Below are 19,723 nucleotides of genomic sequence, written 5' to 3' on the forward strand. Positions count from 1 at the left end.
GCACGCCGAGCGGTGCGGTTGCGTTGCGTGGATCGGGTGGCGATCGAACCCTAATTGGATTCGTTGATCCCAGCGATCAAATAGGTGGCCCCTCTCGGCGTAGCCACTGCGGCGTCGAGGCCACGCATCCTGCGCGCGCTCGCGGTACCCGATGGACAGGTATCCCGTCCGTGGGCGACGATCAGGTAGATCCAAGCGGCATAAGACGTAGGGTGGTTTTGGCTCGGGATGAGTGGGTGGACGGAGGTTGTCAATGCGCCGCTCTGCTGCGTCCAGACGATATTCCATCATGTCCAATAGGCGATCCAGTTTTGCAATAATAGGGTGTATCTGGTGCGGGGGCTGATATTGTTGGTGAGTACGCATAATGGCGGCGGTGAAGCTCGGTGGTGGGAGGTGATCGGTGGTACCCTTTTTTTCTTTTTTTTTTGGTGAGGAAGATATCTTCTTCTTTTTCTTTTTTTTGATTGATGAGATTTGGGTTATGGATGAACGAAGACAGAGGATGAGCTCTGGATGAAAGCACCAGTTGTTAAGAATGTCATTCTCAATGTTCGAATTTCCCGTTCAATCAAGAAACGATTTTCGTCGTTGTCGAGCGCCCAACGTTTGGGTTGGCGACGAAGACGGCAAGAGGGGCGGCTGAGCGCGAGAAATTCTCGTCGGCAGCCTGAGAGAGTGTTTCTTGATGCAAAAGCAATTGAGCCAAATATACGTTTATTTCATAGATGATTGAATAATTGACTGAATAAAATGATAACAACCTATCCCTATTTATAATACTAGAATACTAGCTTATGGAACAAGAAACAAATATAAGAAAAGATATGCAAATCCCTAATATATCTAAACTAATTAATAATGATAGAATACTCGTATCACGCACATTGCTTGATTATCTCTAATTTCGTATCGCAAATTGTTTGTCTATGTATAGCAGATTGTTTGCCTAGATTGTCATTTTAACTATGGTGTCACCATAGTGCTCTGATTTCGTATCGCACATTGTTTGGAACCATATGCCGAGTTGTTTGCCTATGTATTGCAGATTACATGCTACATCTTTGTCAAGTTGTCTATATATATGTATATACATATGGATTATAATAATGTATAACAATCTTAATTACTACCTGTTGAAAAAACTAGGTAATAAGGTTATACGCGTAAAGAGTTTGGGAGGTTTTATATTTGTAGGGAACCCCGCGTTTGAGGGGCACGATTAAAATACGCCATGAATTCCATTACTAATTTAATTTAGGGTTTGATGGTGAATGGTTGCAGAGAGTATAAATTGGTAATGATGCATGGCATGTTATTACTCTCAAAGTCTCAACATCATCGATCATCATGGAACAAATGCATGTAATCACCCTGGCAATATTTGGTGTCCTCCTTTTGCCGCTTTCGGCATACGCAGCCGTGTACGATGTGAGCAAGGAAGGAGTCCAGAACAGAGATATAACCAATGTAAGTAGGTATATGAATGAGATGAAGAAGCAGATTGATATGATAAGATTGTATTTGTGGTATACAGGCTTTGCTGAAAGTATGGAAGCGGGCGGTGGAGGCGCCGACGGCGTCAAAGGTGTTAATACCCAAGGGTCAATGGACGCTGAAGCAGGCTCTTCTGGCTGGACCCAACAAGGCCCCCATAGATTTCCAGGTGGAAGGCACCGTGACCGCTTATTCAGACCCTTTCGACCTCCCTGACAAGAAGGGAGAATGGTGGATAGGCATGAACTACCTCCACTCCCTCACCGTCTCCGGCGGGGGGATCTTAGACGGCAACGGCAAAGTCGCCTGGACCAAAAACGACTGCCACAAGAACACCCCGTGCACGAGTAAACGACTCCCCTACAACCTCAGCTTCAACTTCATTAACAACTCCCTCATTAAAGATATCACCATCAAAGACAGCAAGTACTTCCAGTCCAACTGCATCTCTAGCCGCAACGTCACCTTCCAGCGCATCAAGATCAGCGCCCCCGCCGAAAGCCCCAACACCGACGGCATCCACATCGCCCGTAGCGTCAACATTAAGGTCCTCGACTCCGTCATTGGGACCGGCGACGACTGCATCTCCTTCGGCGACGAGATCAAAGACGTCCTCATCAAGAACGTCAGGTGCGGCCCTGGCCACGGCATCAGCATCGGCAGCCTCGGAAAAACCAACGAGGAGAAAGACGTCACTGGGATCACCATAGATAACTGCACCTTCATTAACACCGGCAACGGGGTCAGGATCAAGACCTGGCCTTCCACTCCCAGCACCTTGAAAGTCACTGATATCAAATTCACCAATCTTATCATGCAAAACGTCAGCAATCCCATCATTATTGATCAACAATACTGCCCCTGGAATATGTGCTCCCTCGACGTATGTATATATATATATATATATAATACTCCACATATATACACGGTCTATAATCAACTCTAATTCCCAATATCTCTCTCTTCTCTTCTTTTATTTTTATATACATATACATATACATATCAATATGATGGATTTGTTTATATCTCTGCAGAAAGCATCACTGGTCCAGATTAGTAAACTGAAGATTGACAACATCAAGGGTACCAGTGCCACTCAGGATGTGCTCATATTCTCTTGCAGCTCAACTAAGCCATGTCAAGATGTGCACATTGGAAACATTGATCTCAGGTTCTCCGGAGATCCTAAACTCGGCGGACCCACCACCCAGTGCCAGAACGTCAAGTACACTTCCACCGGCAAACAGAATCCACCTCTCTGTGTCAAGACCAGCGCCCCTAAACCTCTACCTAAGTAGATTCTGCATTTTCCCAATTCTATTTAATTTGTTTATGTCCATATTTATATATAGCTAGATTTAATTTCCACAATAATGTATTTCTAATAAAATAGTTACATTATTAGAATGTAATGGAGCGATGAGAAATCATGGATAGTATTATTAATCTTGTTTCCGTTTTTTAACAATTGGAGTATACATTTTCATTTCTTGCCCCTTTGCAGATGTCTATTAAACTAGTTCGTGTACATGTTTAATTTGTTTCATTTTTATTCTTCTTTCATATATGTATATGGTTATACTAAAATGACAATCCAAATTAAAATGACAATCTACCATCAATGAGGATCTTTAGATTTAGGAGCAGATTAGACCTTGACCTGCCACATGGCAAGCTTGTTTGTCTATGTATCGCAAATTCTGTGATTTCATTCGCAGATTACTTGGAACCATATGTCAAGTTGTTTGTCTATGTATCATAGATTGTTTTCCTATGTTTTGTAGATTGATTGCTTTGATTGTCATTTTAAATATGGTGTCATCATAGTGCTCTGATTTCGTATCACGGTTGCTTGGACCTTATGCTGAGTTGTTTACCTATGTATCACAGATTGTTTACATATGTATCACCCCTGCATGTATATGTCTATACTAATTAAAGAACTAGATGTATTTTTTAAAGTCTTTCACTTCCCCTATTCATAATAAAAATCAATAAACTTTTTAACTTTCCCCATATTAAAAACTATGGAGTATTTTGTAAGATACTAATTAAAGAGATATTATTTTTTAAAGTCTTTCACTTCCCCTATTCATAATAAAAATCAAAAAACTTTTTAACTTTCCCCATATTAAAAACTATGGAGTATTTTGTAAGATCAACATAAATGTTACGCTTGAGTAAAATAAATACTTATTTCACAATAAAAATAGGTACGGAATACTATTTTTTTTTATTAATATGGATTCATTATTTAGTTTAGTGACTTTGTGGTTCAAAATCCAATTTCATTAGGACGAAAATAAATATTTAGATTCATCATATTTTCCAAATTAATCATGTTTGGTAGAAATAGTTTATACTCCATAATTTTTATCATCTTTAGATATATGAAAGGGGAGTTTTGGAAAAATTATCAAAAATACCATTATAAGTTAATTAAATTCTTATAATAAATTTGAGTGTTATTATGCATGTAGTCAGTAGTTACAATTACACTCATTATTGGCGACGCGATATCATAACATCTTCTTTTTAAATATTAGCTTATACTTCAATTTTTAATGAGGAAGACGTTATGGAATACTACTTTGTAATCTTACATTAATAATATTTACATAAATGGAAAATAAACAAAAATTACACAAAATTATTAGTGATAGTGAGTGTGGCTTCACCGTGACTGAATAAATGAAGATGGAAAGAAATAAGCATAGATACTGAGTCAAGTCAAACATAAGTTTCAAAGTACGAAAGTGGTACATGGCCAATCAAAATCAAAGTACGATAACTAGGTCTGAGAAATCCTAGTACAAAACTACTAGTGCAGCGTAAGAGACGCGTGTCATTTGGTATCTTAATGCTACTTATTATCGTCTCTGCTCAACATTGCCGCCCCTCGATCACGTTCAACCTGCACGTTTAGAAAAGACATACAGGGCTGAGTACTTGATATACTCAGTGGACACATTGCCAAAACTATAGTTTTCGTAAAAATGTTTTGTCAGCCAGTTGAGTGATCTCGGGGTTTCAACTTAAAAATGCCCAAGTCACTAAAGTATTTCTGTTTATAAAGTCGATTGCAATCTAAGTTCATCATAGATACCATATCTGAAATGTATGTGAACCGGGAATGTGGCCACATTCCACGACGGTCACTGGACCGGTCAACTCATGATCCCCATATGTGTACACTAGTCTGAGTATGGTTTGCGGCCCTACTAAGACCAGAATTCGATTAAACATAATTGGCATAGCTAAGCAGATAGGTTTTTCATAAAACATAAATAGCATGACAAAAACATAAATAGCATAATTCTCACATAATCATGCTAAAAAGGCAAGTTCACATTTGAAAGAAATGCCCACCTCGAAAGCTTAAGTCTTGATCAGAAAATCCTTAATCCGAGTTTAGTTGACGTGCGAAAACGTCCCCTCTAGAAATAAAATATTACTCTAGTTAGACTTTACAAAGTCATTAAACTTAAACATGAATCCATCATATGTGCGGTCATTTTATTCCTTGTATAGGATTCTTGAGCGTTAAATAATCGGGAGATTTAATTATTTGCTTGCTTAATTCGGAAACGTTATTCTCTATTTCTTCATTGTTCAGGAAGCCAAATAAATCCATACTCAAGACTAGTGTACACATATACTCCCTTCGTCCCAGATAATTTGTCTCATTTTTCCATTTTGGTCCGTCCCACATAGTTTGTCCCATTTCACTTTTTACCATTTTTAATAGTGGACATCATCTTCCACTAACTCATTCCTACTCACATTTTATTATAAAACTAATATATAAAAGTAGGATCTACATTCCACTAACTTTTTCAACTCACTTTTCATTACATTTCTTAAAACCCGTGCTCAGTCAAAGTGAGACGAATTATCTGAGACGGAGGGAGTAAGTGTTAATGGTAGTTGTATAAGTTGTAAATAAAATGATGTGTAGGGGTAGTATGTTGTTTGAATTTTTTAAAATTAGAAAGTTCATACTCTTTAGGGATGGACGAAAAAGAAAATAGTCCATACTCTTTGGGGACGGAGGGGGTAGTAGTTTTTAGTATTGTAACAATAATATTGTCATAATAATAATTAAATATAATTATGACTATAATATTAATTAAGTATATTTGAATGATATTAAAAAATAAATAAATTATTAATTTATAACATCACAATAATAATAATAATATCGATTAATAATAATAGTATAAAGAGTGAAGAGAATGAGTGATGATATTATAATATCACTTTTGGTACTAATTTTGTGCATGCCCAAAATATCCTTATGACACAAATGGAAAAATGTATTTGTATAGAGGGCATTTTAGGGTGAAATTGAATCAGGTACCAAAAATGTGATTAATAGATACCAGAAACGATATAAAATAAAGATAATGTACCATTTATGTGTGAAAGTGAAATATCAGATACCATTTGTGAAGTTCACTCTATTTTTTTAACAATGTATTGATATCCGTGACTAAATAATCTTATGCTTTCATTTAATGATCCAATGAACATCATTTAGTTATAGTTAGCAATTTAAAAATTAATTAGCAATATAACACCCACCTAAAAGGTATAATAAATAATTTTACAGTATATAATGACATAAATAAATAATTTGTTGGTATCGATGCATAGTAGTAAAATGGATAATCTATTTTCCCAATCGAAATACGTATAATATACGTCCGTATAGATAAATACAAAAAGTGTGTACGAATAAAATGTTGAATTTGGCCCACCATCCTTTAGAATTACCAATTTTACCACATTATGGTTGGTCCAAGTCAATTCCTATGCTTTCTTTTCCACTTCCACCGCCTTAATATCTCTTCCGCCGTCGCGTCCCCGCCGCCGCCGTAGATGACACTACCCCAGGTAACTCTCCCCCTATCCCCTTCAGATTGACGAATTTCGCTTAGTTATCTTCATGTTCTGTAATTCACGGCCCTCGCTTTTCTGTTTTGGGGTTTTATTTTTCTGCTACTTGTTTATTGATTTTGTTGATTTGTTGTGTGGATGACATAATTTCGGTTTTCATCAATTTCCCAAGCAGTTTATTGTGTTTGTAAGTAAATGCTTACTCCAACTTTGCTACTTCTTTCTTCGTTGTTCTGAATGAGTCGACATAGTCTGTATAAATCGGCATTTGAATTTATTTCGATATTCTGATTAGGGGCTTTCATTTAAGTGTATTATTTTTGTTTTTATCCATTCAACTGTTTTTGGTCAATCTTAGCCCTTAACTGTAGCTGCAGTAATTTTTAGGAATCAAAGATGTGAATTTGTGTTTTCAGCTTGTTGTCACTTGCTCGATGGAAGCTTAGTTATTTTCATTATTTTATTTTTCTTGGTCGTCCATCAAGACCAGCTGATGGTTAGGCATTTTGGGACCTTTAAGGATGTTTTTCGATGACTATATCCTTGTACACTAGATTCCTGGCCTGAGTTCTCTTTGATGTTTGCTTGCCGTGCCTTTTCTTGCTAGTTTCGTCTGCTATGTATTTTGATATTATTCCGACCTTATTTGACAATCAATCTTCACTTACTTTCCTAGATTTCTAATACAGTGTTTCTTGAGTCCATGGCTGCTTCTTTTAGCAACGTTTGGGAGATTAATATAATGCTGTCACAGGTGGATTAATTTACTGCTTTATCAAGTACTATAAGGGAAGGACTTGACGGGTGCAGTTTCTTCAAAAAGAATTGAATCAGAAACAGGTATCTGAAACTGGTTACTGGAGTTTGCAAGCTAGAATATCTAATCAATAAATCAAAACTTCCAGTATATTTGTCAGGTGAGCTGGAGATGAGTCCTAGCACCAACTTACCATTGGCAACATCAAATTCTAGTAAAGAGGCTGCATTCCCTGTGACCTCTGAGAAGATAATGATTGACATGCTGCATACAAAAAGCCATCCTAATGTCAAGCAAGAGAGTGACTCCTGTATAGTGCCAAGTCATTTATCGCAGACACAAAGTTCCGATACGATAAACTATACATCATTTTCTGATAAGGCCTCCCCAGTAACCAAACAAAAACGGTGTGAGGTCCATCAGAGACAAACCTCTGGCGTCACACATGATATTCCAGAACCCCAAATAGAGAGGATTCAGCCGGGTAAGAGTGAAAATGAGAAGGACTCAGTCTCTCAAGTTATTGGAGTTTTCTCTAGAATCCCAAAGGATGAACCTGCTGATTTGCACTTGAGTCAGAACCCTCATATTGGAATAAAAACATCTTCAATATGTGATGGAGAAAGAACTACTGAAAAGAGGGAGATGGTATCTGGTAACTCACTCTCCATACAAAGTGTCAACGAGGAGCCTGCATCGCAGTCCAACAAGCAGATGCTGACTCAGTCCTCTCAACCTGTAAAATTTTTGGAGAAATTGCAGCCCAGGAGGAACCCAGACTCTGGGGGTTGTAGTTCTCCACATGATCAATTAGCTTGCAGTTCGGGTCACTCTGGAAAAGTTTCTGCTGTACCAAAAGAAGAACATCAACCTGACAATTCGCAGCCTAGACAGAGCATACATGATAGAAATCATGCATTACTGAGCAAGGAAAAAACAGGTACTAATACAGAAGTCGAGTCAGTTCAAGGGTCAAGTTTGAGCATGGGAGTGCCTGTACCTGAACCTGGTCAAGAGAGCTATGCATATCCTATGAAGTTTGAGAAAATGGAGAAATTGCAGCCAAGGAGAAACCTTGACTTTGTAGTTCAGGGATCACATGCTGATGTTGAAAGCACTCCCTCTAAAGCACAAGACAAAGGATTAGATGATGGCTACAACTGGAGGAAGTATGGACAGAAGTTTGTAAAAGGAAACAAATTTGTTCGAAGCTATTACAAATGTACTTACCTCAATTGCCAGGCTAAAAAACAAGTAGAGAAATCACATGATGGGTGTACATTAGACATCAATTATCTTGGGAACCATCATCATCAGAAACCACAGCAGAGTCTCCAGCTGACTACTACTCTTCAAGTAAAAACGCCTGAGATGCCCATTACGTCTACATCAAAAGGTAAGTTTGAATATCATTCAAAGATTCTAATTTTTGTATTTTGTATAATGTGTAGTTATTGATTTTGTGATCACCTGTCAGCCAATGTTGAGTCGATCATCAAGCATGTCAGTTCTGATCAACATATGCCAGAACCCTCACCTCAATCAGCTGTTGGAAGAAGTGCTGATGGTTTGTCAGGAGCAGTTTCCTGTTCACATAAGGATACTAAGGATCTAGATGATTGCCCTGATCCCAAACGGCTGTATGTTCATCAGGAAGCTTCTTATATCCTTTATTGATTAGCAATAATCACTGCTATGCTTATTGGCCTGCCTCTGTAACAGGAAAAGAGGCACAAGTTCTGCAGATGATGATGTGGTGATTAGATCTAGTTCTGATTCAAGACATGTTGTTCAAACTTTGAGTGAGGTTGATTTGGTTAATGATGGATATCGGTGGCGTAAATATGGGCAGAAGTTTGTAAAAGGCAATCCAAACCCAAGGTAACTATACTTTCAGTTATGTGGCATCAAACTCTGTAATGACCTTAGCCAACGTTTACGTAAATCAGGCTGACCTTTGCATCAAATACTATTTTCCTTCGGCTGACAGCTCCTCTCCAATTTCTTAAACACCATAGGAAAACCAAGCTGTTAGGCAGCTTTCCACCTAATCTCAGCTCCTTATGCTGTGCAGGAGTTACTACAGGTGTTCAAACACTGGTTGCCCAGTAAAGAAACACGTCGAAAGAGCTTCACATGATCAAAAGTTAGTCATTACGACGTATGAAGGAAAACACGTCCATGACATTCCCACTTCCAGGACTGTTAGCCAAGGCCTAGCCACAGGTGGTGATGCTAGTATGATGAGTCCAAATAGTGAGTCTAGTTCCAAACCCGAAGACAAGAACCCTGTTCCGCTTGAAATGGTTGTTCGTGTCAGTGCAAACTGATGGATCAATCGTGACTGCAGGCTTTGGCATCCTCTCCCCGACTCTAAAGGTGCTTGTTACTTCAGTCAAAATTGTTATCAGCGTGATTAAATTCAGCAACTTATTTTTCTTTATCATTGTAGACAGACACTTTTCTAATTCGAAGAGCTATCATTGTAACAGTCCAGTAGCTTAACTTGTTCATTGGTTGGCCCCAGGCTGTGGAAGAATATGTATTAATTGTATAAAATTGCTAATGTGAGTTATAAATTGTAGTTTAGATTACCCATTGTACATATTCTTTGCCATAGATGGCATTGCTGCTGCTGTTATTCTGAAAGCTTGCAGAGTCAGAGCATTGATCGTCTAAAAAGAACCAGATTTCTTGTAATAGTAATGTATTACAGTTATTTTGCTTCAAGTAAAAAGGTAAAGCATAGCACCTCATGTGACATGTCACATCCAAGCAGAAGCAGACTCTTGATGGTGGCATTCACCAGAGAGCTCAACGGTACGGGCTGAAGCCGGCCATGGTGAGGCACGATCTCCACTTCCCATGTGGTTCGTGCCTCTCGACTCTCTCAGCCACATTTATCCTCTCCTTGTGCTCCCTCGTGCGCGTAACGTCAATGGACTCAAACATCTCCGTGTAGTAATCCAATGCCTCGACGAAACGAGGGTAGAAAGCAGCAGTGTTGGTGTTGAGCTCAAGGCTCAACTAGTGTCACCACCTTAGGGTTAAGCCGTTTCACCATCCTCAGCAGCCTGTCTCTGAGGTTCTCTGTGCTCACGCTCTCGTCGGCTATCCAGTGCAATATGAAGGCGAAATTCACGGCCAACGCCTCACCGGCCCGAATGCCACAGCGTGGAATAAGAAGGGAACTTTGAAGGTGTGTGCAAGCTTAGCTAGCCTCCTCCCCACAATGTTCAACCCTCCTCCACGAGCATAGGCCGATGTAACGCCATCCACCCCCGTTTTCCGAAAATAATATTAGATCAACAAATTTTTAATACTTCTAATGATTTGTTATTAAATTATTTAAACTAAAATTTATAAAACTAATTTGTAAAGAAATCCAGTATTTTTTATTTGCTAATAAAATTATACTACATATTTTAAAATTTTCTTTAAATAAATGCAATAAAAGGGGAATAGATAAAAAAAATATCCAGTCATATTTAAAAGGGGAAATGATTTTGAGACATAATGGCAATCTCATAATGAGGTTAAAATGGTAATTGTATATTATATGGATGGAAATGAGTAATACAGTACTTAATAAGCAATAAATTAATTACCAAACTAATTTAGGAGTTTTAACAATCTATCCCCTTTTGGGCCTTGTAAAATTACTTATACTTTTGTACTCTAGTAATTTTTCTAAAAATTATCTACTCCTACCGGCCAAGCCCCGCATTAATATTTGAATAAATTTAATAGCACTACTCCCCACTCTAACTCATCAAATTTCACACATTGTTCTTATATTCCTTATCCCCCAAATTTAAATTTTCAACAAAAAAATAGTACATGAATATGTACATTCACATTATTGAGACTAAGATATTTTGAAGATATTTTTCAACACTCCCCACTTTTTGAACAGGTCCAAAATTACTACCGACATTTTTTTTGAAAAAAAAAAAAAGTTAGCATAAGTCTAGAAATTGTGTAAATCGTAAACAAATTTTCATTTACTTGAAATCGTTAAGCACATCTTGCTCACTAAAAGTGCTCTCTGGTGGGAAAGTTAGGTAAACTTGCAGTTGGTGTCCGTTTTCAGATCTAAATCTCGCGTATCTGTGCATGTCTTCTTCTAAGATTATCGACTGCCTCCTGTGTGGCCTTTTTCCAGCAAGAAAAACCCAAAAATCAGTAATGCCTAAGCTAATCATCTGCAGCTGAAAAAGGGAGTGTTTGTGAGGTTACTTGTTAGTTAACGAATGGAGGTTGTAGTCATTCGAGCAATAAGTCTGTGAATCTCCATTTGATCTGAAGCACCTTCCTGTACCTGTCAAAGTATAGGATAGGCAAGGACGAGACTGAGACGGGGATGCCCCGTGTGCATCTCAAAAGCTCGACCAGTTCAATCTCGAGCTGCTTAAGGGAAGCACTCGACATCACCTCATCCGAAGGTGGAGGACTTAAGCACCATACACTCACCATTTTGCATTTGAAAAACATGCAAGAATCTGCAGCTCCCACCATACTTACAATAGCCCTGCCTAAAGCTATTGCAGACCTGCATTTCAAGCTGCCTAAAATCGAGCATTTGATAGTAATATGGGGTGTCCCCAAACTGAGGAATCCGAGGTAAAGGAGGTTTAAAAAGTGTGAACATTGTTGTAGGGGCTGGCTTTGGGGATAAATCAAGCTCTAGCTTCACTTTTTCGACCAAGATTTGGAGGGCTTGATCTGGACAGAAGGCGAGGCGTATCATTTCAAGCTCGGGTTTGTCTTTTAGTAGGAGATAACCGATGATTTTTGAGACGTTTTGGGGCTCTATCTTCTCGATTCTCTGGAAAACAGCCTTAGTAGAATTGAACAAGTCCATTGAGAAGGTACGATCTGTAAGTTTTATGTCTCACATATGTGACATGTGATAGAATCCTAAATAGAATTGGATTTTAATATAATATATTAACTTGGTATAAGACACGTTTTTCCCTATTAATTAGCTATCAATTAGTTATAAGTTTGATGAATGGGACGTTTCTTTGGCAAAATCAATTAGTCATATAATTTCCATGACTAATAACCAAAATAATGAACTATATATTTTAATCATATATGGTAAGGAATCAAGTTTGCGATTGCCATTAAACTTGTAAATCAAGTTTGTAATTACGATTAAATTAATAAAAAAGAAACGTTCTTATTATTATTATATTATAGCCACTTTGATGGAAAGGACTTTAATGTTTTATAATTAGGGTTTGTCCTCTCTCTGTCTATAAATACAAGTGTGGTGATCCCATCAAAAGACACACATTACAGAGAACACATAAACGAGGGAAAGAGAGAGAAACAAATCCTTGGAGTTGCGCCACTACACCAAAGTCCGAGGAAGTTCTCTCCGTCTTCCCCAAAGTCCGAGGAAGTTCTCTCCGTCTTCCCCAATCGCTTTCGCTATGGATCATAAAGGTAAGTTTCTGATCCATTATGTTTATAGTTAATACGTGAAATACATGATGTTCAAAAATCTTGCTTTATTCATATTCAATTATGTATTCTTGAATATATTATGATAAATAATTTCCAACACGATCTACTAAGAATCAACAATGCAGCTGCATAAGGATGGGATCTTTCATCTCAAAGAAAAAATAAAAAAATTAGATGAAAAAGTTGGGATAAATGTAGCAAGAATCAGGTCAAGAATGCAGTTTGCAGATCTTTGATAAGATACATAACTTCAAATCAGATTTAAAAGTTGCATAAATGTACCAAAAATTAATAACGCAGAGTTTGCATAAAGTTGAGATATTTCATCAGAAACGCAGCTGAAAACCAAGAAAATCGGATTAATAAAGTTTCATACATAATTTTCCAATAATCAAGAATGCAGTTTGCATAAAGTTGAGATATTTCATCAGAAACACAACTGAAAATCAGATAATAATAATAAAAAAAAGTTGCATAATTTGCCATGAATCAAGAATGCAGCTTGAAAAAATTTATGCTTTTAAGGTTTAACAAACCGTAATCTAGCTTCACATGATTATATCCAAGTATATTTAAGATCAGGTATTAATATTTGTGTAATTGAGCACAAATTTGAAAATGAACGAATAGTTACTACATGAGAAAATTTTAATAAAGCATAGTTATTGTATTTCATCTGCATGGACCATTTTCCACAGAATTCATCTAATTCTTGTCCAAAAATCAATTCTTTCTCCACAACATTACTCAATAAATGCCCATAATCAAACTTGCACATGCACAAGCAGCAAAACAAGATGAAAATCATTGTTTTAGAGAAACTCTGCAAAAATATAGTTTTAAATAATTTGAGAATACCCACCAAAAATTTTCCTCTGAAAACCTGCTGCAGTTGCAAGAATAGCTGTAAAAATGTGGTTGGAGTTTTGAGTTTATTTATGGTGATATAAATGTTAGCTCAAAGAAAAAATAAAAAAATTAGATGAAAAAGTTGGGATAAATGTAGCAAGAATCAGGTCAAGAATGCAGTTTGCAGATCTTTGATAAGATACATAACTTCAAATCAGATTTAAAAGTTGCATAAATGTACCAAAAATTAATAACGCAGAGTTTGCATAAAGTTGAGATATTTCATCAGAAACGCAGCTGAAAACCAAGAAAATCGGATTAATAAAGTTTCATACATAATTTTCCAATAATCAAGAATGCAGTTTGCATAAAGTTGAGATATTTCATCAGAAACACAACTGAAAATCAGATAATAATAATAAAAAAAAGTTGCATAATTTGCCATGAATCAAGAATGCAGCTTGAAAAAATTTATGCTTTTAAGGTTTAACAAACCGTAATCTAGCTTCACATGATTATATCCAAGTATATTTAAGATCAGGTATTAATATTTGTGTAATTGAGCACAAATTTGAAAATGAACGAATAGTTACTACATGAGAAAATTTTAATAAAGCATAGTTATTGTATTTCATCTGCATGGACCATTTTCCACAGAATTCATCTAATTCTTGTCCAAAAATCAATTCTTTCTCCACAACATTACTCAATAAATGCCCATAATCAAACTTGCACATGCACAAGCAGCAAAACAAGATGAAAATCATTGTTTTAGAGAAACTCTGCAAAAATATAGTTTTAAATAATTTGAGAATACCCACCAAAAATTTTCCTCTGAAAACCTGCTGCAGTTGCAAGAATAGCTGTAAAAATGTGGTTGGAGTTTTGAGTTTATTTATGGTGATATAAATGTTAGCTCAAAGAAAAAATAAAAAAATTAGATGAAAAAGTTGGGATAAATGTAGCAAGAATCAGGTCAAGAATGCAGTTTGCAGATCTTTGATAAGATACATAACTTCAAATCAGATTTAAAAGTTGTATAAATGTACCAAAAATTAATAACGCAGAGTTTGCATAAAGTTGAGATATTTCATCAGAAACGCAGCTGAAAACCAAGAAAATCGGATTAATAAAGTTTCATACATAATTTTCCAATAATCAAGAATGCAGTTTGCATAAAGTTGAGATATTTCATCAGAAACACAACTGAAAATCAGATAATAATAATAAAAAAAAGTTGCATAATTTGCCATGAATCAAGAATGCAGCTTGAAAAAATTTATGCTTTTAAGGTTTAACAAACCGTAATCTAGCTTCACATGATTATATCCAAGTATATTTAAGATCAGGTATTAATATTTGTGTAATTGAGCACAAATTTGAAAATGAACGAATAGTTACTACATGAGAAAATTTTAATAAAGCATAGTTATTGTATTTCATCTGCACGGACCATTTTCCACAGAATTCATCTAATTCTTGTCCAAAAATCAATTCTTTCTCCACAACATTACTCAATAAATGCCCATAATCAAACTTGCACATGCACAAGCAGCAAAACAAGATGAAAATCATTGTTTTAGAGAAACTCTGCAAAAATATAGTTTTAAATAATTTGAGAATACCCACCAAAAATTTTCCTCTGAAAACCTGCTGCAGTTGCAAGAATAGCTGTAAAAATGTGGTTGGAGTTTTGAGTTTATTTATGGTGATATAAATGTTAGCTCCCCCGGCGCAGGCCTACCACGCTTCGCGCCTGCGGCGTTTTCGCTGTCTTCTAAGATTACCGACATTTCGGTTTTTCATAAATTTCACATAAGATAAAAGTTGATTTAATCATATACTCCCTCGCTCCCTCATTTAAAGAATCATTTTGACTCGGCACATGCTCATTTATAATTTAGTTTTATAATGTAATGAATTGTGAAGAATTTGTGGAATATGAATGTTCATATACTAAAAATGAAATAAAATAATTAATTTTATAAACGGTGGACAAAGCAAAATAATTGATTTTAGAGCATCCAACAATGAGGTCGTCCTCTTCCATTTAATTTATAAATTATTGTGTGCTTTAATCATATAATCTATGATTAAGCCGTATTTATTAAACTCATTCTTCTTTATTTTCTGCAAGCCTTTTCCTCAGCCACTAAAATAACTCGGAACCATTTTTCTTACTACTTGATTTGGATTTCAAGGGCTTTTGTCCGCGAATCAAATCAACCTTCGATCGGAAGTAGTACTACAATTTAGGGACGAGAAGATCCACGCAGTATGTGTGATTGGTAAATTACTACAGAATTTTTGGTTGGGAATAATGTACCAGTGGCGGAAATTCGAGTTCTTCGAGGAGAAGAAGACCAAAATTCCAGAGGAGATTGAGGCTGAAATTGGATGTTGCTCCAACGGCAGAGGCAGGATCGTTTTAGGCTGCCGCGACGGCACCGTTTCGCTCCTTGATCGCGGCCTCCAGCTAAATTACTCGTTCCCAGCTCACTCCGCCTCCGTTCTCTTCATCCAGCAGCTCAAGGTATGACCTATTACCGCTTCTTTTAACTCATCTGTCTGATTTTGACTATTTTGCCTAATTTCGAAACCTTAGGCATTCTCAAGCTTTGATTGGTGAATGCTCTAGTTTTTATGTTATTGAGGACTGCAGCTAGAATCGACATTTTTTTGTGTTTCTATGGTTGTCGTATGTGTCTTTCAGTAGTCTAATTCTGCAACATTTGATGGCTTTACTGCTGAATCAGCAACGAAACTTCCTAGTGACAGTTGGAGAGGATGAACAATTGCCGCCACAGAAAGCAACTGTTTGCTTGAAGGTTTTTGACCTCGATAAAAGACAAGAAGAAGGGTCAAGTACTTCAGCTCCAGAGTGCATTCAGATTTTGCGAATATTTACCAACCAATTTTCTGAGGCCAAGGTACATTATATATCCAGCTTCATTTCTAGGCTTACTGATATGTGTATGCATATTTGCGAAGGTCGTGTAAACTGATGCAACTTGTTTGTTTCAATTGGTAGCGCAGAAATATATATGACTGCTTATGGAGAGTTTTCTTAATGTTTGTCTTACAGATCACGTCTTTTCTAGTTTTTGAGGAAGCTCCTCCAATAATATTTATTGCCCTTAGATTGGACAATGGCTGTATTTATTGCATTCAAGGCGACGTTGCACGCGAACGGATCAAGCGCTTCAAGCTTGAGGTTCAGAATGGTCAACCCGGAAAAATACATTCTCCTATTACTGGTATTGGGTTCCGTGTGGACGGACAAGCCTTTCAACTCTTTGCTGTCACTCCGAGCACAGTGAGCTTGTTTAAAGTGGAGGCTCAAACACCTACAGCTCAAACGCTTGATTACATTGGTTCTGAAGCTGGTAGTGTGGCAATGACTGATCGCTCGGTAGGTTACTCATCTTGCATATTATGTAGTAGTATTTTAGCTAGTTATACTTGTACCGCACTTTAGCTGTAACTTTTCTCTTGTAATTATTTTTGGATTAGGAACTGATCATTGGCCGGCCTGAAGCTGTCTATTTCTATGAAATTGATGGCCGAGGCCCATGCTGGGCTTTTGAGGGAGAGAAGAAGCTTGTGGGGTGGTTTCGTGGTTATCTCTTGTGTTATTGCTGATCAAAGGACTGGCAAATATACTTTCAACATTTATGACCTGAAAAACCGTTTGATAGCCCATAGTATAGCTGTTCAAAAAGTTTCTCACATGTTGTGTGAATGGGGTAATATATTACTTATAATGGCAGACAAATCTGCTCTTCTTGTTGTGGAGAAGGATATGGAAAGCAAGTTGGATATGCTTTTCAAGAAAAACCTTTACCCAGTGGCTATTAATCTTGTCCAGAGCCAGCAAGCTGATGCTGTGGCTACTGCTGAAGTGCTAAGGAAGTACGGCGATCATTTATATAGCAAACAGAATTACGACGAATCAATGGCTCAGTATATCCATACCATTGGGCATCTAGAACCTTCGTACGTCATACAGAATTTTTGGATGCGCAGAGAATACACAACCTAACAAATTACCTGGAAAAGTTGCATGAGAAGGGTTTTGCTTCCAAAGATCACACCACTCTCTTGCTTAACTGTTATACCAAACTGAAAGATGTTGAGAAGTTGGATGTGTTCATAAAAAGTGAAGATGGAGTTGGGGAACATAAATTTGATGTGGAAACTGCCATCAAGGTATGTCGAGCTGCCAATTACCATGAACATGCAATGTACGTTGCCAAGAAGGCTGGGAGACATGAGTGGTACTTGAAGATTTTGCTTGAGGACTTGGACAGATATGATGAAGCATTGCAATATATAAATAGCCTTGAGCCAAACCAAGCAGGGTTGACTGTTAAAGAGTATGGAAAGATTCTCAAAGAGCATAAGCCAAAGCAGACAGTTCAAATATTGATGAGGCTTTGTACTGAAGAAGGAGAATCTGCAAGTGGGGGTTCCTCATCCTTTCTATCCATGTTACCATCTCCTGTTGATTTTATCAATATTTTTGTGATTCATCCGCAATTGCTTATGGAATTCTTGGAAAAGTACACAAATATAGTGAAGGATTCTCCTGCTCAAGTTGAAATCCATAACACATTGTTGGAGTTATACTTGTCTCATGATTTGGACTTTCCATCTCTTGCTCAAACTGGTAGCAGAGAAAATGGCGAACTTACAGCAGATAGGGAATCCAGTGCTGTTGTGATGTCAAGAACAGAATCTAATGGAAAGATGCAACCTGATGATGCATCCCTAGAGAGAGATCGCCAGGAGAGACGTCAAAAGGGGCTGGTCTTGCTTAAAAATGCACGGCCATCTGAGCAGGAGCAGCCACAATACGATGTTGATCTAGCAATAATTCTGTGCGAGATGAACTCTGTTAATGAACGGCTCTTATATCTGTATGAGAAGTTGAAATTATATAAGGAAGTAATTGCCTGCTATATGCAGGCACATGATCATGAAGGTTTGATTGCATGCTGCAAGAGGCTGGGAACTCAGGTAAGGGCGGTGATACCTCTCTCTGGGCCGGCCTGTTGAAATACTTTGGTGAACTTGGAGAGGATTGTTCCAGAGAAGTTAAAGAAGTTTTGACTTATGTTGAAAGGGATGATATTCTGCCTCCGATTTTTGTTCTTCAAACCTTATCCAGAAATCCATGCCTTACACTTTCTGTGATCAAGGATTATGTTGCTCGAAAGCTTGAGCTGGAGTCAAAGATGATTGAGGAGGATCGTATAGCTATTGAAAAATATCAGGTAGATTTTACGTGATTTAAGATGTCTTAACTTGGATACAGGAAATATTCATACTGATTTGTTTATATACAGGAGGAAACATCATCAATGAGAACATAAATCCAGGATATCAGAACGAATGCAAGGATCTTCCAGCTTAGCAAGTGCAGTGCTTGCACCTTCACACTCGACCTCCCCACGGTACATTTTATGTGCATGCACTCGTTCCACCAACGCTGTCTTGGTGACAACGGGAAAGAATGTCCAGAATGTGCTCCCAAGTATAGAGCTGTTTCAGAGATGAAGAGAAGTATAGAGCAGAATTCCAAAAGCCAAGATTACTTCTTCCAGCAGGTTAGAAATTCAAAGGATGGTTTCTCAGTCGTTGCTGAGTATTTTGGTAAGGGAATCATCAGCAAAACTAACAAAGGACCAGTTGAAGCCCCTACCCAGGCCAATGAGTATTCTAATGGAAACTATTGAGAGCCTCTCGTGCCTATCTGCAAATGATCTGGTAATCTCTGTATCTCGTGCCCAGAATTCTTTCTTCTTAGAGAGTTAGTGCTCGATTTGATCCAACAACTTTTTGGTGTATATTGGATAGATGGCAATGGGATGTGAATGTCTTCAAAAGCTTCTATATGTTTGTATTTTAGATCTTGTGGTTGCTGAGCAAAGTCCTTTTTATCATTGACTTTATTGGAACATTGTGTTTGTGATGCATTTTTTTTCTGGATTTGTTGTGAGGAAGGTTCGTTCTCTCTTAGAACTGTTACAATAATTAAGAATTATCGAATTACTTTCAACAAAAAATGAATTAGTTCAAAAGTTTGGTTATGATGATCAATATGGAAAAGTTATTGGGCCTGATGATGCAGCCTATAGCTAAAGGAGCCTTCGACTGCTTCAATCATACAATGACACTATCTCTTTAAGGATAACGAGAACAATATAATTTTCAATACCATCCTCTTACTCAATTATTTCCTTC

At 37.3% G+C, this 19,723-nt stretch overlaps 2 protein-coding genes and 2 pseudogenes across 2 annotated transcripts; 3 read left to right on the forward strand and 1 right to left on the reverse strand.

The window, feature by feature from the left end:
* The first annotated feature begins 1,348 nt into the window (after positions 1 to 1,348).
* LOC121755077 (polygalacturonase-like) lies at positions 1,349 to 2,962 on the forward strand. The gene is made up of 3 exons (XM_042150358.1): positions 1,349 to 1,470; positions 1,538 to 2,380; positions 2,532 to 2,962. The coding sequence occupies exons 1-3, from the start codon at positions 1,351 to 1,353 to the stop codon at positions 2,793 to 2,795; spliced, it is 1,227 nt and encodes a 408-aa protein (XP_042006292.1). The 5' UTR covers positions 1,349 to 1,350; the 3' UTR covers positions 2,796 to 2,962.
* A 2,841-nt stretch (positions 2,963 to 5,803) lies between these two features.
* On the forward strand, positions 5,804 to 9,747 carry LOC121755983 (WRKY transcription factor 1-like). Its single transcript, XM_042151439.1, has 6 exons — positions 5,804 to 5,813; positions 7,186 to 7,236; positions 7,314 to 8,549; positions 8,631 to 8,793; positions 8,876 to 9,034; positions 9,228 to 9,747. Exons 1-6 carry the CDS (start codon positions 5,804 to 5,806, stop codon positions 9,481 to 9,483), a joined length of 1,875 nt encoding a protein of 624 aa, XP_042007373.1. The 3' UTR covers positions 9,484 to 9,747.
* Positions 9,748 to 9,967: 220 nt separating this feature from the next.
* On the reverse strand, positions 9,968 to 10,444 carry LOC121755984 (annotated as a pseudogene).
* A 5,154-nt stretch (positions 10,445 to 15,598) lies between these two features.
* LOC121755488 lies at positions 15,599 to 19,482 on the forward strand (annotated as a pseudogene).
* Positions 19,483 to 19,723: the final 241 nt, after the last annotated feature.

Source organism: Salvia splendens, chromosome 11, assembly GCF_004379255.2.
Source record: "Salvia splendens isolate huo1 chromosome 11, SspV2, whole genome shotgun sequence".
In the NCBI taxonomy this organism is placed as follows: domain Eukaryota; kingdom Viridiplantae; phylum Streptophyta; class Magnoliopsida; order Lamiales; family Lamiaceae; genus Salvia; species Salvia splendens.

Excerpts from the sequence above, each read along its gene's own strand:
- LOC121755077 (XM_042150358.1), top strand. The coding sequence starts at position 1,351 with ATGGAACAAATGCATGTAATCACCCTGGCAATATTTGGTGTCCTCCTT. Across the intron at positions 1,471-1,537 it reads AGAACAGAGATATAACCAAT|GCTTTGCTGAAAGTATGGAA; the intron begins GTAAGTAGGTAT and ends TGTGGTATACAG. Across the intron at positions 2,381-2,531 it reads GGAATATGTGCTCCCTCGAC|AAAGCATCACTGGTCCAGAT; the intron begins GTATGTATATAT and ends ATATCTCTGCAG.
- LOC121755983 (XM_042151439.1), top strand. Across the intron at positions 7,237-7,313 it reads AAGAATTGAATCAGAAACAG|GTGAGCTGGAGATGAGTCCT; the intron begins GTATCTGAAACT and ends TATATTTGTCAG. Across the intron at positions 8,550-8,630 it reads CATTACGTCTACATCAAAAG|CCAATGTTGAGTCGATCATC; the intron begins GTAAGTTTGAAT and ends ATCACCTGTCAG.